The sequence below is a fragment of the Siniperca chuatsi genome, linkage group LG5 (genome assembly GCF_020085105.1).
Source record: "Siniperca chuatsi isolate FFG_IHB_CAS linkage group LG5, ASM2008510v1, whole genome shotgun sequence".
NCBI classification, from domain to species: domain Eukaryota; kingdom Metazoa; phylum Chordata; class Actinopteri; order Centrarchiformes; family Sinipercidae; genus Siniperca; species Siniperca chuatsi.
Genome location: NC_058046.1, coordinates 28,047,368 through 28,059,659, shown reverse-complemented (window position 1 = coordinate 28,059,659; position 12,292 = coordinate 28,047,368). Strand labels below are relative to the sequence as shown.

General features: G+C 39.2%; 1 protein-coding gene across 21 annotated transcripts in view; it reads left to right on the top strand.

The window, feature by feature from the left end:
- Positions 1-12,292, top strand: part of kcnt1b (potassium sodium-activated channel subfamily T member 1b) — a 67,131-nt gene that overhangs the window by 25,570 nt on the left and 29,269 nt on the right. For 15 of the 21 annotated variants that reach the window (XM_044197764.1, XM_044197760.1, XM_044197775.1 and 12 more), the window contains 6 exons: positions 2,010-2,048; positions 9,211-9,290; positions 10,586-10,691; positions 11,512-11,568; positions 11,674-11,722; positions 11,940-11,999. In XM_044197764.1, coding sequence (XP_044053699.1) covers positions 2,010-2,048; positions 9,211-9,290; positions 10,586-10,691; positions 11,512-11,568; positions 11,674-11,722; positions 11,940-11,999 — 391 coding nt within the window. Of the gene's footprint in view, positions 1-2,009; positions 2,049-4,072; positions 4,166-9,210; positions 9,291-10,585; positions 10,692-11,511; positions 11,569-11,673; positions 11,723-11,939; positions 12,000-12,292 lie in introns of those variants that run through there. The other 6 variants (XM_044197782.1, XM_044197781.1, XM_044197780.1 and 3 more) reach the window with 2 other exon arrangements.

Below are 12,292 nucleotides of genomic sequence, written 5' to 3'. Positions count from 1 at the left end.
CGCATGGGACATTGAAAGCATCTTACTCACTAGACTTGTAGTATAGGCACACATTTTTAAATGACAAGAACAGTATAAAACCCAACAGACATAATACTAAATGAATTGATAATTCACTTTACAATGGTTTTAAGCATTGGAAGATATTACTGCAGATGACATTGAAATTTAAGGGGCTCAATGCACGCAGTAATATCTTTCAATTATATTACACAGCTACAAAACAGTACAATGTAATTTCTTTATTAATCAGACCAACTGAACTGTATGGGGGTGTGCAGATAATACATATGAAAAGGACAAAATGAGTCGTAGCTTTGGAACAATATGCATCAAAACTAATTGATTTTTGGATCAAAACAGAGTGAAAAAAGAATCTACTATGCAGTCATTTAATTAATATCAATCTGAATGAATGTTGTGTCTCATGTTAGTAATGCCAGACCTAAATTTAATGGCAGTTAATTTTAAAACCCCGTTCAGGCCATTAACATTTTCAGACTTGAGTATGTCGTTAAAATGAATCTCAAACAAACCAACCACAATTTCTGATTGGCATAAGACATTTGCAATCAAATGGGCTATTAACGATACTGGTCTAAAGATAAAATCAGTAACCTTTACTGAATCAAGACTGATTTTTATTTTATTCAGTACAGAGTAAGACATTTTCTAGAGGATAATGCACAAAACAAGAACCATTGGTACAAAAGCTCTGTTGTCTATAAGGTCACTTGAGTTTTCTGTTGCATTTACTAGACCTTTTTCACAGCAGACATTTGACCTGTCATAGCTGGAAAGGCATAAATGTAACTACTAACATTAATGGTGGCTCCATTTCATTGGTGTGTCTCCGTAAACCATCCCAAATGGTGGATGAGTACATCGCCTCTTGAACTGGAGCACCTAAAGGGAAGGCAGCCATAATTAATGTTATTAGTTACACCAAGTTAGATGGTCCACTGTGATAAAAGTCTACTGTCTGAATCACAGTGGCTTCGTGGGCTTCTGACTCAGTAAAGAAGTCCGTGTTGTGCTGTGTTACCTGTTCCTGTGTAATTACTGGTTTTTCTTTTCAATTTTGAATATTTGACATGAATGTGTGCACAATAAAAAAATGTGTGAAAAAAAAACCCCATACTATTTGATTCCTTGTCACAGAACAAATTACTCAAACTCTATGGTTCAGCCACAGTAATTGGTTTCCAAAGGAAGTCATAGCCATAAAGTGCACAAGTCAATTTGTTCTGCATCAAATCAAACTGTGTCAGATTTGTCCATTTGTCAGTCATTAAAATCAATATCTGGGTAGGTCTCTCTGTCTGTCAGTTTCCTCAGTGTCACACACTTCCCTTTTCTCCATGGTCATCTCAGTATGGCAACCTATGAGACTGACCAAGAGGGTGTGTCCACTAATCCCCTGTGGTTTGCATTAAGTGTCCCATCTGTTCTTTAGTCAACTGACGCATTGTTTTTGATAAACTTGTTGTTTGCCTTGCATGTGCCCTGTGAATTAGTAGCTCAGAAATACATTTAGCATTTCCCATCACGCTCAGATGCAGTCATTTCCACTGTGTTTTTTATTTTTTTTATTTACTTGTATGAGGAGTTTGAAGGTGACTCAATGAAACCTTGGTGGAAAAGTCTTTCCAGTAGGCCTCCAACTGTGCAGTAAGAAGCAGCTGCTCAAACACAGGATCTGATGCGACTTTCTGATCCATTCAAAATGGATTTAACCAACATGCTGAGTATTTTACATGTGCTAGTTTTTACTGATATTCCAAAAGGAATATCAACTAGCTAACATAGTATCAGATCCCATCTTGGACCTTCTTGCTGCACAAACTGTGTTCAGATTCTCCCTGAATCAAATGTGAATGCAATCAAGTGAATGCAAATAAACTGCAGTGGCATCCTGAGTGGCATCCTTTTCTTGCTCTTTCCCCTCTCCTCCCCTTACCCCACACTCTCCTAACCTATGCCTATCTGTGTCCATGTGTGCTGCGTAGGTATCAAGAGGAGTACAGTATGGATTCAACCAATGCCCAGTAAGTCCCTGGCAGCATCCTGCTTGTATGTCATGGATTGTGTATGCACTGGCAACTGTACACAGGACTGATTGGAACATTTTTGCGAGCACCAAAGCACATACGTAGCAGTGTTCACTTTTTGAACGGACTGGATGTGAACATAATGCCTTGACCGTGTTTGGAGGTTATATTACCATTACATGTGTAAGTGGGCAATGATTGTTGTGGTAATGGTGCAGAATGCTGAGAATAATCCATTCATCTGTGGCTACCTTTTCAACAGTTGTTGTGGACTCAAAGGAAACATTTAGCTCAACACAGATTTTTTTTTGTCACATTTGGTCACACCACAGGAAATGGTGAAAAGGCAGCTTGTGTGTTTTTTTTATCAGCTTATTCCAGGTGTATTATCTGTCCCTTGACTGAATGTGCACACCACTCTTCACTCTGTCAGTATTTTGGATGTAAGATCTGGGCTTGAAGCATTAATTGAGTGTAGATGAGAGTCTCTGGACAAAGTAAAATCTGTATATTGGTGAAATAGGTGCCAACCTGTAATTTTTTTGTGCTGTACTTACTATGTACTGTGCATACTGCTGAGTCACTGATCATATGAAAGCTTATAATGGAGTATCAGGTTTTTACTACATTCACTTTGGGGAAACTGAGAATCTTCTGCGATACCCAATCTGCCAAGACGTGGTGATAAAAAGGGGTGAAGGGTGGAGGCCACGCGAATCAGTAATTCACAGTAAAAATTGTATTTTTTGGGGGGGGGAACTCATGGAAATAATTCTTTTTAAATTCTGTCACCTTTTGGCTGAAATGTTTTACGTGATGTTGGCGTTCCACTGCAGCGAATAGGTCTATGTTGCTTGATTTGAAAACAACATGCACCAGAAAACATCATTAATCATTATTACCGGGGCTATTTTGCTTTCAGCACCAAAAGCTTGTATATTTATGCGTTACAAATTGATTAATGGCAGAATTGGGCAGCCCCTAAGTGCTTTGGACTTCAAGAAAGGCCTACAAGTGTGCAAGTGTAATGGATTTAGCCATTGGGTAGGAAAACTAAGGCATTTCTTCCTTTCTCAAAGGACACTTTGAAGTGTTGATTTCGGTTCATGGCTTGCAGTGATCAGGCCTGTTTAGTGAAGGCTGACAGTGATAGGCTGAGAAACCTGTCAATCAAGCAAACATGCCCCAAAACATCCCTTTTCAATCTGCGATGTATCCTTAATGAAACATTAATTCTCAGAATGGCAACCATGACGTGCATTAAAATAAGTAAAATAATCACTGCTTTTTCTAAAATGATATTTAGGTTATACTGGTTGGGACCTTTTTTAAATAGTCTACTTCTTTATACAGTCAATTATTTTTTTCAACCAGCATGTAGTCAATACATACTGGCAGTTCTTTGTCAATTGCAGACCTTTTGCAGAGGTTTCACCACTCAGCTGTCGTGGGTTGCAACTTGAGTGTAGTTTGTGTTGGGGCTGCGCTACTGTTGGAAAATGGATTGAGATCCTTGGGGATTTGATAAGTGGAGAGCTCTAAGCATGTGCAAGTGTTCCCTTCATTGCTGTTATCCTTATTTGTGGTTATTCTATAACTACAAAATAAGACTGGCAGAGCATATTGCATTTTGTGTTATGCACAATGTGAATCCTGCACACACACACACACACACACACACACACACACACACACACACACACACAAAAGGGCTCCCTTTTGATTTCACTGTGTGCACAAGGAAAAAGAATCATAAACATCGTAACACATATTCAGCGACTGGTGATGGGCCTTGTCTTTCTGGAACAATCGTTTCTCTTTTATCTTTTGTTTCCACGAACAACTGTACAACACCTGACATAACATTATGGTACTTCCTGTGGTTGCAAAAAAAAAAAGTTTAAGCTGTTGTATAAAATCACAGGAAATGGTTTCAGCTCATCAAAGAACAAGCTGGCATTGCACTTTAAGAAAACCACAATGTTTGATTTCAGCTCATCAGCACAGTCAAGGGTGCTTGAGGTGCATTGTTAGTGGGTGCTTGAACCACTTCAGTTGGGTTCTCTCAATATGGAGGAGCTTGATACCGAGACGTCCCTGAGTAGCTGCACTTGGTAGGTAGCAGATTTTCTAACAAAACAAAAATAATTCCTGGAATGCAGTGAACATAAGAATGGTGATATATATATTAAACAATAGTGAAAATATCTAAAGGTGTATTGTTTTTCTGTAAGACAATGTGAAAGAAATATTACACTGCATGACCTTGATTTATAAAACTGGCATCCTGCTGTAGTCTTTTCAAATAGCTTAATAATGAAAGTATGCCATCTTCGTAGTGTGTGCACAGAGGCTGGTGTGATATGAGCACTTCTCTTTTTATGAGAGTGGTACTGTATGAAAAGAGAAGACACATTTTCTTGATGGTTCATAGAAAAGTAAAGTCAATTGAGCAATTGCAGAACATATCTCAGTTAAGTGTGCTCTCTTATGAAGGATACAGACCAGATCACATTCATATTTTTGTTCAGTCCTGTTGTGTGTCTACAGAGGTTTCCATTTATAAATTTGGAATGGACTTTCTTCTAAAACATCAAAATGACAGAACATCTGCATTAATCTTCTGTACCATCTTTCTTACTCATCTTTCCCATTTTTTAAATTGAAATTAAACAGCCATGCTTTACTTCACATTCAATTTTTAGCACTGAATGCTGATAAAAGTTGTCTCTGATGTAGTCAAAAGATGCCTGTGATATTAGAGGTGTACACAGCTTGGTTATATACCTTCATTTCTTTTCTTCTTCTTTTTTTTGTTCTACTGGTTACTGTTAGTTTGTTAGTGAAACGTTCAAAATTGCTTTTACTGTACTTTAATTTGGTTATGAAACCATTTCACTTTCAGGTGAGAATCACTGCCATCATCATTTACTCTACAAAACAGAAGACTGTACTGTAGGGGAGGGAGTAGTCAGTTTCAAAGACATCAGTTCAACATCAGTGTTACTAAATCAAGTTCCTATTAAGTTCTCTCAAAATGTCCATGCTCATCTAAAGATTTTAGAGTCCTTGTACCTTATTTATTTATTTATTTTTAAAAATTTTTTTTAGTAAATTGCTGTATGTTAAAGATCAGGCCCATGTTCTGAAGCGTTTAAGCTTTCATTTGACACTGCCACACGCTTTGTCATCTTCTTGCACAAGGAAATGGCCTCTTGGGCTTTCTTAAGTTTCTTTTTTTACTCGGCCTAATGTCCCATTTCTCAGACAGAATAAGTTTAACTTCACTATCCATTTTCTAAGCTTTACTATTTATAGTTTGATGCCCAGTATGTGTTTTGGGTCAAGGTGTTTTCTGGTTTGGACACGTTGTGTTATTGTCTCTTCGTCGTTTTGAGGAACAAAGAACATCTCTTATGTGAATTTGCCTTTCTCAGGGACTGCCTAGCGTGTTACCCAACTATTCAGCAATTTACCTTCAGTGGTCTTGAAATCTTGACTTCAGTCAACAGGATGATTAATGTTGTGTAAAGTGTAGTCAACAAAAAGTGAGCAGCACTCTTATTATAATTCTACTCATATTATTTGTCAGAACTCCTTGACAGACCTTGAAAGACATGTGACAGCTGCTTTGAATCAGCATCTTTGAGATGCTGATTCAAAGCATTCAAGGCTAAACTATAATAAATTCTGCTGCGGTGCACTTACGTTAGCTCGTACAAAGTGTTTTTAGAACTTCAGGGTTGTCTAGGTCCTTGAACACATCATGTGTACATACAGAGTAGCTAGGACCCTCTCCACTAGTCCCATGCTCATATACAGCAGTTTACACAGTGTATGGGATGCCTCTGAGGACCAGAAATGACCTGTAATCTGCTCTTTCATGTACATCTTATCAGTCCACAGTTCTGTATCCATTTGACAAAGTCCTTTCACAGTTGCCACAGGCCATGTCTGGCCTGAAGCCCATTCAACTATTTTTGCACTGTAATGAGGCTATTGGACAAATACCTTCACCATGGGAAGTTTTAGATGCAGCGCGGCGGAACAGAAGCCGAGAATAACAAAGATGCCACAGCTTTTGAATATTCATGTCCAAGTGTAATATTTTTAGAATCCATGCAGCTTTTATATCAGACACATGAGGGTGGGAAATGTTCTATTTTCAACTGTTTGCTTTGTCAAAGGAGGGGGGCAGAGCAAACCTGAGATCTGAAAATAAAAGAAACATTCAGGCCGTAAACCATGATACAACGTGTAGTTTAACTCAAGAAACCTGATTGGTCATAGATAACTGGGCTGATAATTCCCACATTTTTTTGCTATGCCAACACTTGTCATAATATAGTTATTTAGGCATGGGTACTTTATGTTGCATTTTGCGCTACCAAATGTACACTATATACTGTAATGCCTTCTACAAGACTGGATACTGCAAGATTCGACGGGAAAGGATTGCTGCTTTGATCAGAGTCCGCGGAAGCATCATTGGACCGTCTCTGATTTGTGGCTTCCTCCCAGAGTTCCCATGATCATCTTAGCCCCAGGTGATGCTGCACTAGCCTAACTGATACTGCTGTTCACGTACCCTTGCCCTCTGACAAATATTCCATATGGTGCAGAGCATCTGGTGGCTGTTCGACAATGTTTTTTTTGTTTTTTTTTCCCATCACAGCATTTGAACAGTTCTATTTTGTCAGCCAGATTATCCTGAGGTCAACAAGCTGTTTGATGTTTAGAGTCTACAAAGCAGCTGTAGTCTCTCTGTGTTTCAGGCAAGGGTGCATAAAATTGTAATCCTATCACTGGCAATTGTCATGGTGTACTTTTGTGTGTGTGTGTGTACTTGTTACATAGTGAGGACTGAAACACCGTTTTTTTTTTTTTTTTTTTTTTTCTCACCTACAGAGTGAGGACATTTTGGCCGGCCCTCATAACTTCAAAGGTCGCAAGATGTCATTTCTTTATGTAACGTGCTAATTTTCATATGTGACATAACGTAACTATTTACATACTGTACACAAAACATTTTTAAAAATTAAGCTAAACTTAACTGACTAACTAGCTTTATCATTAGCTATTACACATAGTCACATTTCAGGTTTTGCTTTGTTCTTTGTCTCCCATATGTGAAGTGTAGTTGCAGGTACCTGTAGACAAGCTGGGTAAACATGAAGCCAATATAGCTCTGTTGCCCGTGTCTATTCTGACAGCTGTGTTAATGGAGACCATTTGAACATTGATTGCCACTATTAGTCTTTATGACAGGCTTTTACCGTTTCTTGGGTGATAGAACAATCAATACAATTGGTTTACATATAGCTATGTGTTTAGGTAGGATGGAGTCACAGGGATGGGAGTGTGTGGTCGGTGCCTTTAGACAAGAACATGTCATTGTGTGTGTAATATGTGTGTAGCTAGGGCTAATCGTTGTACTGGAAACACCTAACACAGCTGTTCTTACGGCAATACAGCCAGAAGAGGGAGCGAGGGGAACAGTTGGGAGATGGTGCAAATCTCATGTTCTTTCTTCCACCTACACTCTTAATCTACACATACATACCTCCCTTACGACTTGGCGGCTGTAATTACCCTCCTGCTCTCTCCTCCCCTGTCTTTTTGGACCCTGTGCTCATCTTGTCAGTCAAGGTAGAAGGCTCTAAGAGTCCCCCATGGAACCGCAAGGCCATTATCACTACCCCTCCATGCTCATTAGTGACAACAAGCTCTCTACATTACAGAAACCGTTAATAGGCCTGCATTCATCTAACCTATAACAGTAACTACATCATCCTTCATGCTTAAGTGGTCGTTTGGTCAAGCCTCTTAAAGTCCATTAGCTTTGGATCTGTCATTGTATGCGTCATAAGTGAGAAAACGGCTGTTTGATTTGAAGTACTGTCGTTTTTAATAGATGGTTGTCAATTATGAATGGGCGCTTTTTGTTTTACGAGGCTGCCCGTTCATATCCTCATTTATTTATGTAAAGAAAATAGTCTATACCCAAGTGATACATACTGTCTCTCAAACTGTAAACAATATTACATTATGTGGTTGGGTACTAAATGTGTATATAAAATATTAAGAGCAAATAGAAATGATTAAACCCTCCTGGGTGCCTGTTTCACGCATAAATTGATCAATTTGGAAATTATGTCTCAGTAGAGTGAGGACATTTTTGGAAAGAGAAGACATTTTGGCCGGTCCTCACAACTTCAAAGGTCGCAAGATGTCACTACTTTATATCACATGTTAATTTACATACCTGTGACATAATGTAACTATTTACATACACAAAAAATGCTGTTCATCATCTAAATCTATCTCTAATTTCAAAACTTTTTTGAATGCTATTGTATAGACTGTGCAACTGAAGTAGAAAGTCACTAAAGGGGTCTTAAAGTCGCCAAATCGGTATGTGCCATGTCTCTACTGTATGTCTGTCTGTCTGTCTGTCTGATCAAGTGCACCATTAAGAGGTAGAGGAATGTCAATGTATGGAAAAAAATAGGCATTTATTTATTTAATCACTGTGTTATTGAACAAGTACCAGTGCTACACATTTGTATTCAAGATCATGTGCATAGACTCCAATAAACTGCAGTGCCCATGTTCTTTCCTAAGTGCAACAGTATGGCTCATCTGTGTGTTTTTGGACAGCAATGGAGGTCTATGGCACAGAGGAATAAGATATATTAGGCTTTGGGTACACAGATAATACTTGTTAGCAGTAGCAGTTCTTTGTTGGTTTTGGTCTTTTCATGGGATTTGTCGACCGTAAGAAAAATACAGAATATCGCCAGATATATGCCAAATGTCTCAAGGCAAAACATGTTTATATTTTGGTATCAGTCTTGGGACCTGTATTGAAGAATTGCAAATGAGACCCAGCCTGAATGCAAACATGATTACATGTATGAATGTGCCTGGACCACAACAATTGTCACGTGCTGTTAAATTTACTGTAAGTGATGCTGATTTCAACCAAACCAATATTACTGCTAATCCACTGCTTTGTCTTATATAGTATCATGAAAAGATTTAAACTGTTTGGTCAAATGTTTTCTGGTCATTTCTGTGTATGTATGTTGGTGGTAGGTGCTTTGTCCTTGCTCACCTGTATACATTTAAACTGACATCATGTCACTGTTCCCCACAGGGTGCAGGTGGAGTTCTATGTGAATGAAAACACCTTCAAGGAGCGACTGAAGCTTTTCTTCATCAAAAACCAAAGGTCAAGTAAGTACAGCCGACAGGGAGCATCACACCATTTTCCTCTCTTCCCATAATGTGAACGGTAACCTGCTGCCACTAGATATGCTCAGAGCTAAATGAACTTATAAAAGCATGATGTAGGAAATTGCAGTCAGTGATGACGCATATCCAATTTCTGTCTCAGTTGGGGTTTGATTATTACATTAGCTGCCTCGTTGTAAAATACTGTGTTTTATGGGTGTGCACACTGTGGCCCAGCAAGGACGGAGGAAGGAAGAGTATGGCTCGTTTGTTGGGAAACGAGGCAGGGCTGCAGTGTTTTTCTCAATAGGAGATAAGACTGGCAATGCCACATCATCTCTGAAAAAGATATTGGTGCAGCTCAGCGGTTTGGTGCATTGTGTCTGGAAGCCTTTCATTTGCACCTAGCTGTAAAAATGTACACTATGGGAACTCTGTCTCTGGTAGAACACGTCCTTGACATAGCCTCGGCACTCCCTCAACCTGTCATTGTCACTAAGCCACTACAGTCTTTGACATAAAACAACAGAGTCTAATGAAAATGTCACATTTGGCTGCAGGGGTCTCTTGTCCTATTCCATTGCAGCGCTGTTTGTTTGTCTAGTTTCAAATCATTTTAACATTGACGCTGGCTTCATCTGAAGAGGTCGTGTCACGAGAGATTAGGTAGCTGCAAAGGCTGATTGGAAATGGGTAATACAACCAGCACCACTCTCTGGCTAGCAAGCATGTCTGCAGCCAAGGTTCTGTTCTGCATATTTGTTGGTGCAGGTCGTGTTGGTGTTTGTCAGCATATGCCTGCACCTATTCAAACAGGAAATTGTGATTCCACAAGCATTATTATCCCCCTCAGCTATTTCTGTGCAATTCCATTATCATTTATCTTGCTGTGTAATGCTTCGTCATATTACAAGCCCATAAAAATGCTGATGTTATTTCGTGTTATTCTTGAAGGATTTGAACTCATTGTGACAGGGCGCCAGAGCAGCATGGAATTACATCAGTCATACTTGAGGGCTTCGACAGATAGTCTTTTCCACTAAAGGCATTTTATGCACCTGAACAACTGGTGTTCAAGCTGTTTCAACTTTCTGTTGAGGAGAGATCGTCAGCAGTAGACTCACAATCACAGAGGTGGTAATAACACCGGAGGGTCTGAACTTGAGATGGTAATGGACAAGTGTAGAAAAAGTGTGAGAAAATGATCAGAGAGGGTGCAGAGCTTTACCAGAGACCTAAACAAACTCATTTTCCAGTTTCTGAGTAAAGTCAAATGGTATGTCTTTGTTGGTCCACAGGTCTGAGAATCCGCCTGTTCAACTTCTCACTGAAGATTCTCACCTGTGTCCTCTACATAGTGAGAGTTAGCTTGGATAACCCCAAGGAAAGCAATGGCAGCTCATGGTGAGAGTCACGCTCAGCAGTCGCCAGCCCACTCACACACATTATCCCCTATTCCAGATGTGTCCATGTTTTCTGGATAGTAGCTTTTTATTATGTGATTTGTTGCAGTCTTTTTTGTTTTGTTTTTATATTTTGGCAACATCTTTGATGCTAAGTAAAGGTAATGTGATAGAAAAAGATGTTCCTGTCCAGACAGAACACTGTCCAGTTTTTGTAGATGCTCGTCTTTTCTCTGTCTTATCACTTTTAATGCTATCTGTCTTTTTCTTCTTCTATTAATTCCAAGCCAACCAGATGACTTGCTGTATGCCAGAGGACTTTTCCAGGATTTTTTTTCCCCTTTGCCATGTGCATATGGCAACAAATATAAAAGATATGAGAGCAGAGAACATTTATTTATATGAAAATGTTGTGGATTTTTGCTTTCAACACTATAATTGAGAAATACTCGTAAATCTAAAAACATAAAATGTATCCCTAACGTTTAAGTCAATTACATTTTGGGGTTTTGATAACATTAAGATTGTGTGGGAATCTAGTTTTCTTATTTAGGTGGTGAAGTGATTTTATTCATTTTGTGTGTTTGTTTGTCTTAAATACACAAGTGAAAAAGAGCAAAGCTAGGTTGCTCCCTCTGTGCAGTCATATGGAAGCTGTAGATTATCTGCATTGTGCTCACTGCCAGCAGCTTTAAGAGACACGTTCGGTTTGTTCTTTATGACAACATACGAAACTGATGGAAATGTTTCCCAGTGGGTATGTTTCCACTCACACACACCTTCACGCTCTGTGTGTCTCTTGTTACTCTTTTTCTCTACAGTGCAACATGTCGGAACAACAGTTGGACTAATACAACAGAGTCGACAGAAATCAACTGGTATGTTTTAGTCAAAATGGCATGTAATTGTGCATTTTCTGTGTTTTGAATGTATATGTAGATGCACTGAAGTGTGAGGAAAACTTTCTTATGGTGTTTTGGCAGGGGGTTGATTTTCTGGGTGAACAGACGGGTTCCTGTATGGGCGATACAGGTGAGAGTAATAACACAACATGAAAGTGCACATAAATCAAATTCCACTGCATGAACTGGATCTGAATGCAGGATTCAACCCAAACACACTAGCAGCCATTTATTAGATAAAAGCATTGCAGAGCACAGTTGTTCCTCAATGAAGGTTGAGCAGCCAGAAGAGATGAGTTTGCAGTTGCTGGGTTCATTTATCTCTCTCTCTCTCCACTCCGCTTCAGGTGACAGTGGCCTTAATCAGTTTCTTGGAGACCATGCTTATCACATATCTCAGCTACAAGGTAAGGAACTGGTCCGCAGTGCACAGTTTCTCTCTTTAATCTGTGCTGATGTCTTACAAGCTTTCTGATCAAAGTCCAGCACTGCCTGTTGGTTCTCTCTCGTGGGCAGATAGCTTTCAGTGTCTAGTCCAAGTGCCACCAAACTGCCACTAATTTTAGACTCAGACATCATGCACTCTGCCTCAGAAACAAGTTACATAAACAGGTTTGCAGCACTGATAGTGCTGTTTTTTTTTCTGCTATGCAAGTCCTCTAAAGGTGCACTTTTGTCCTTAGTTCATATGCATTTTAAG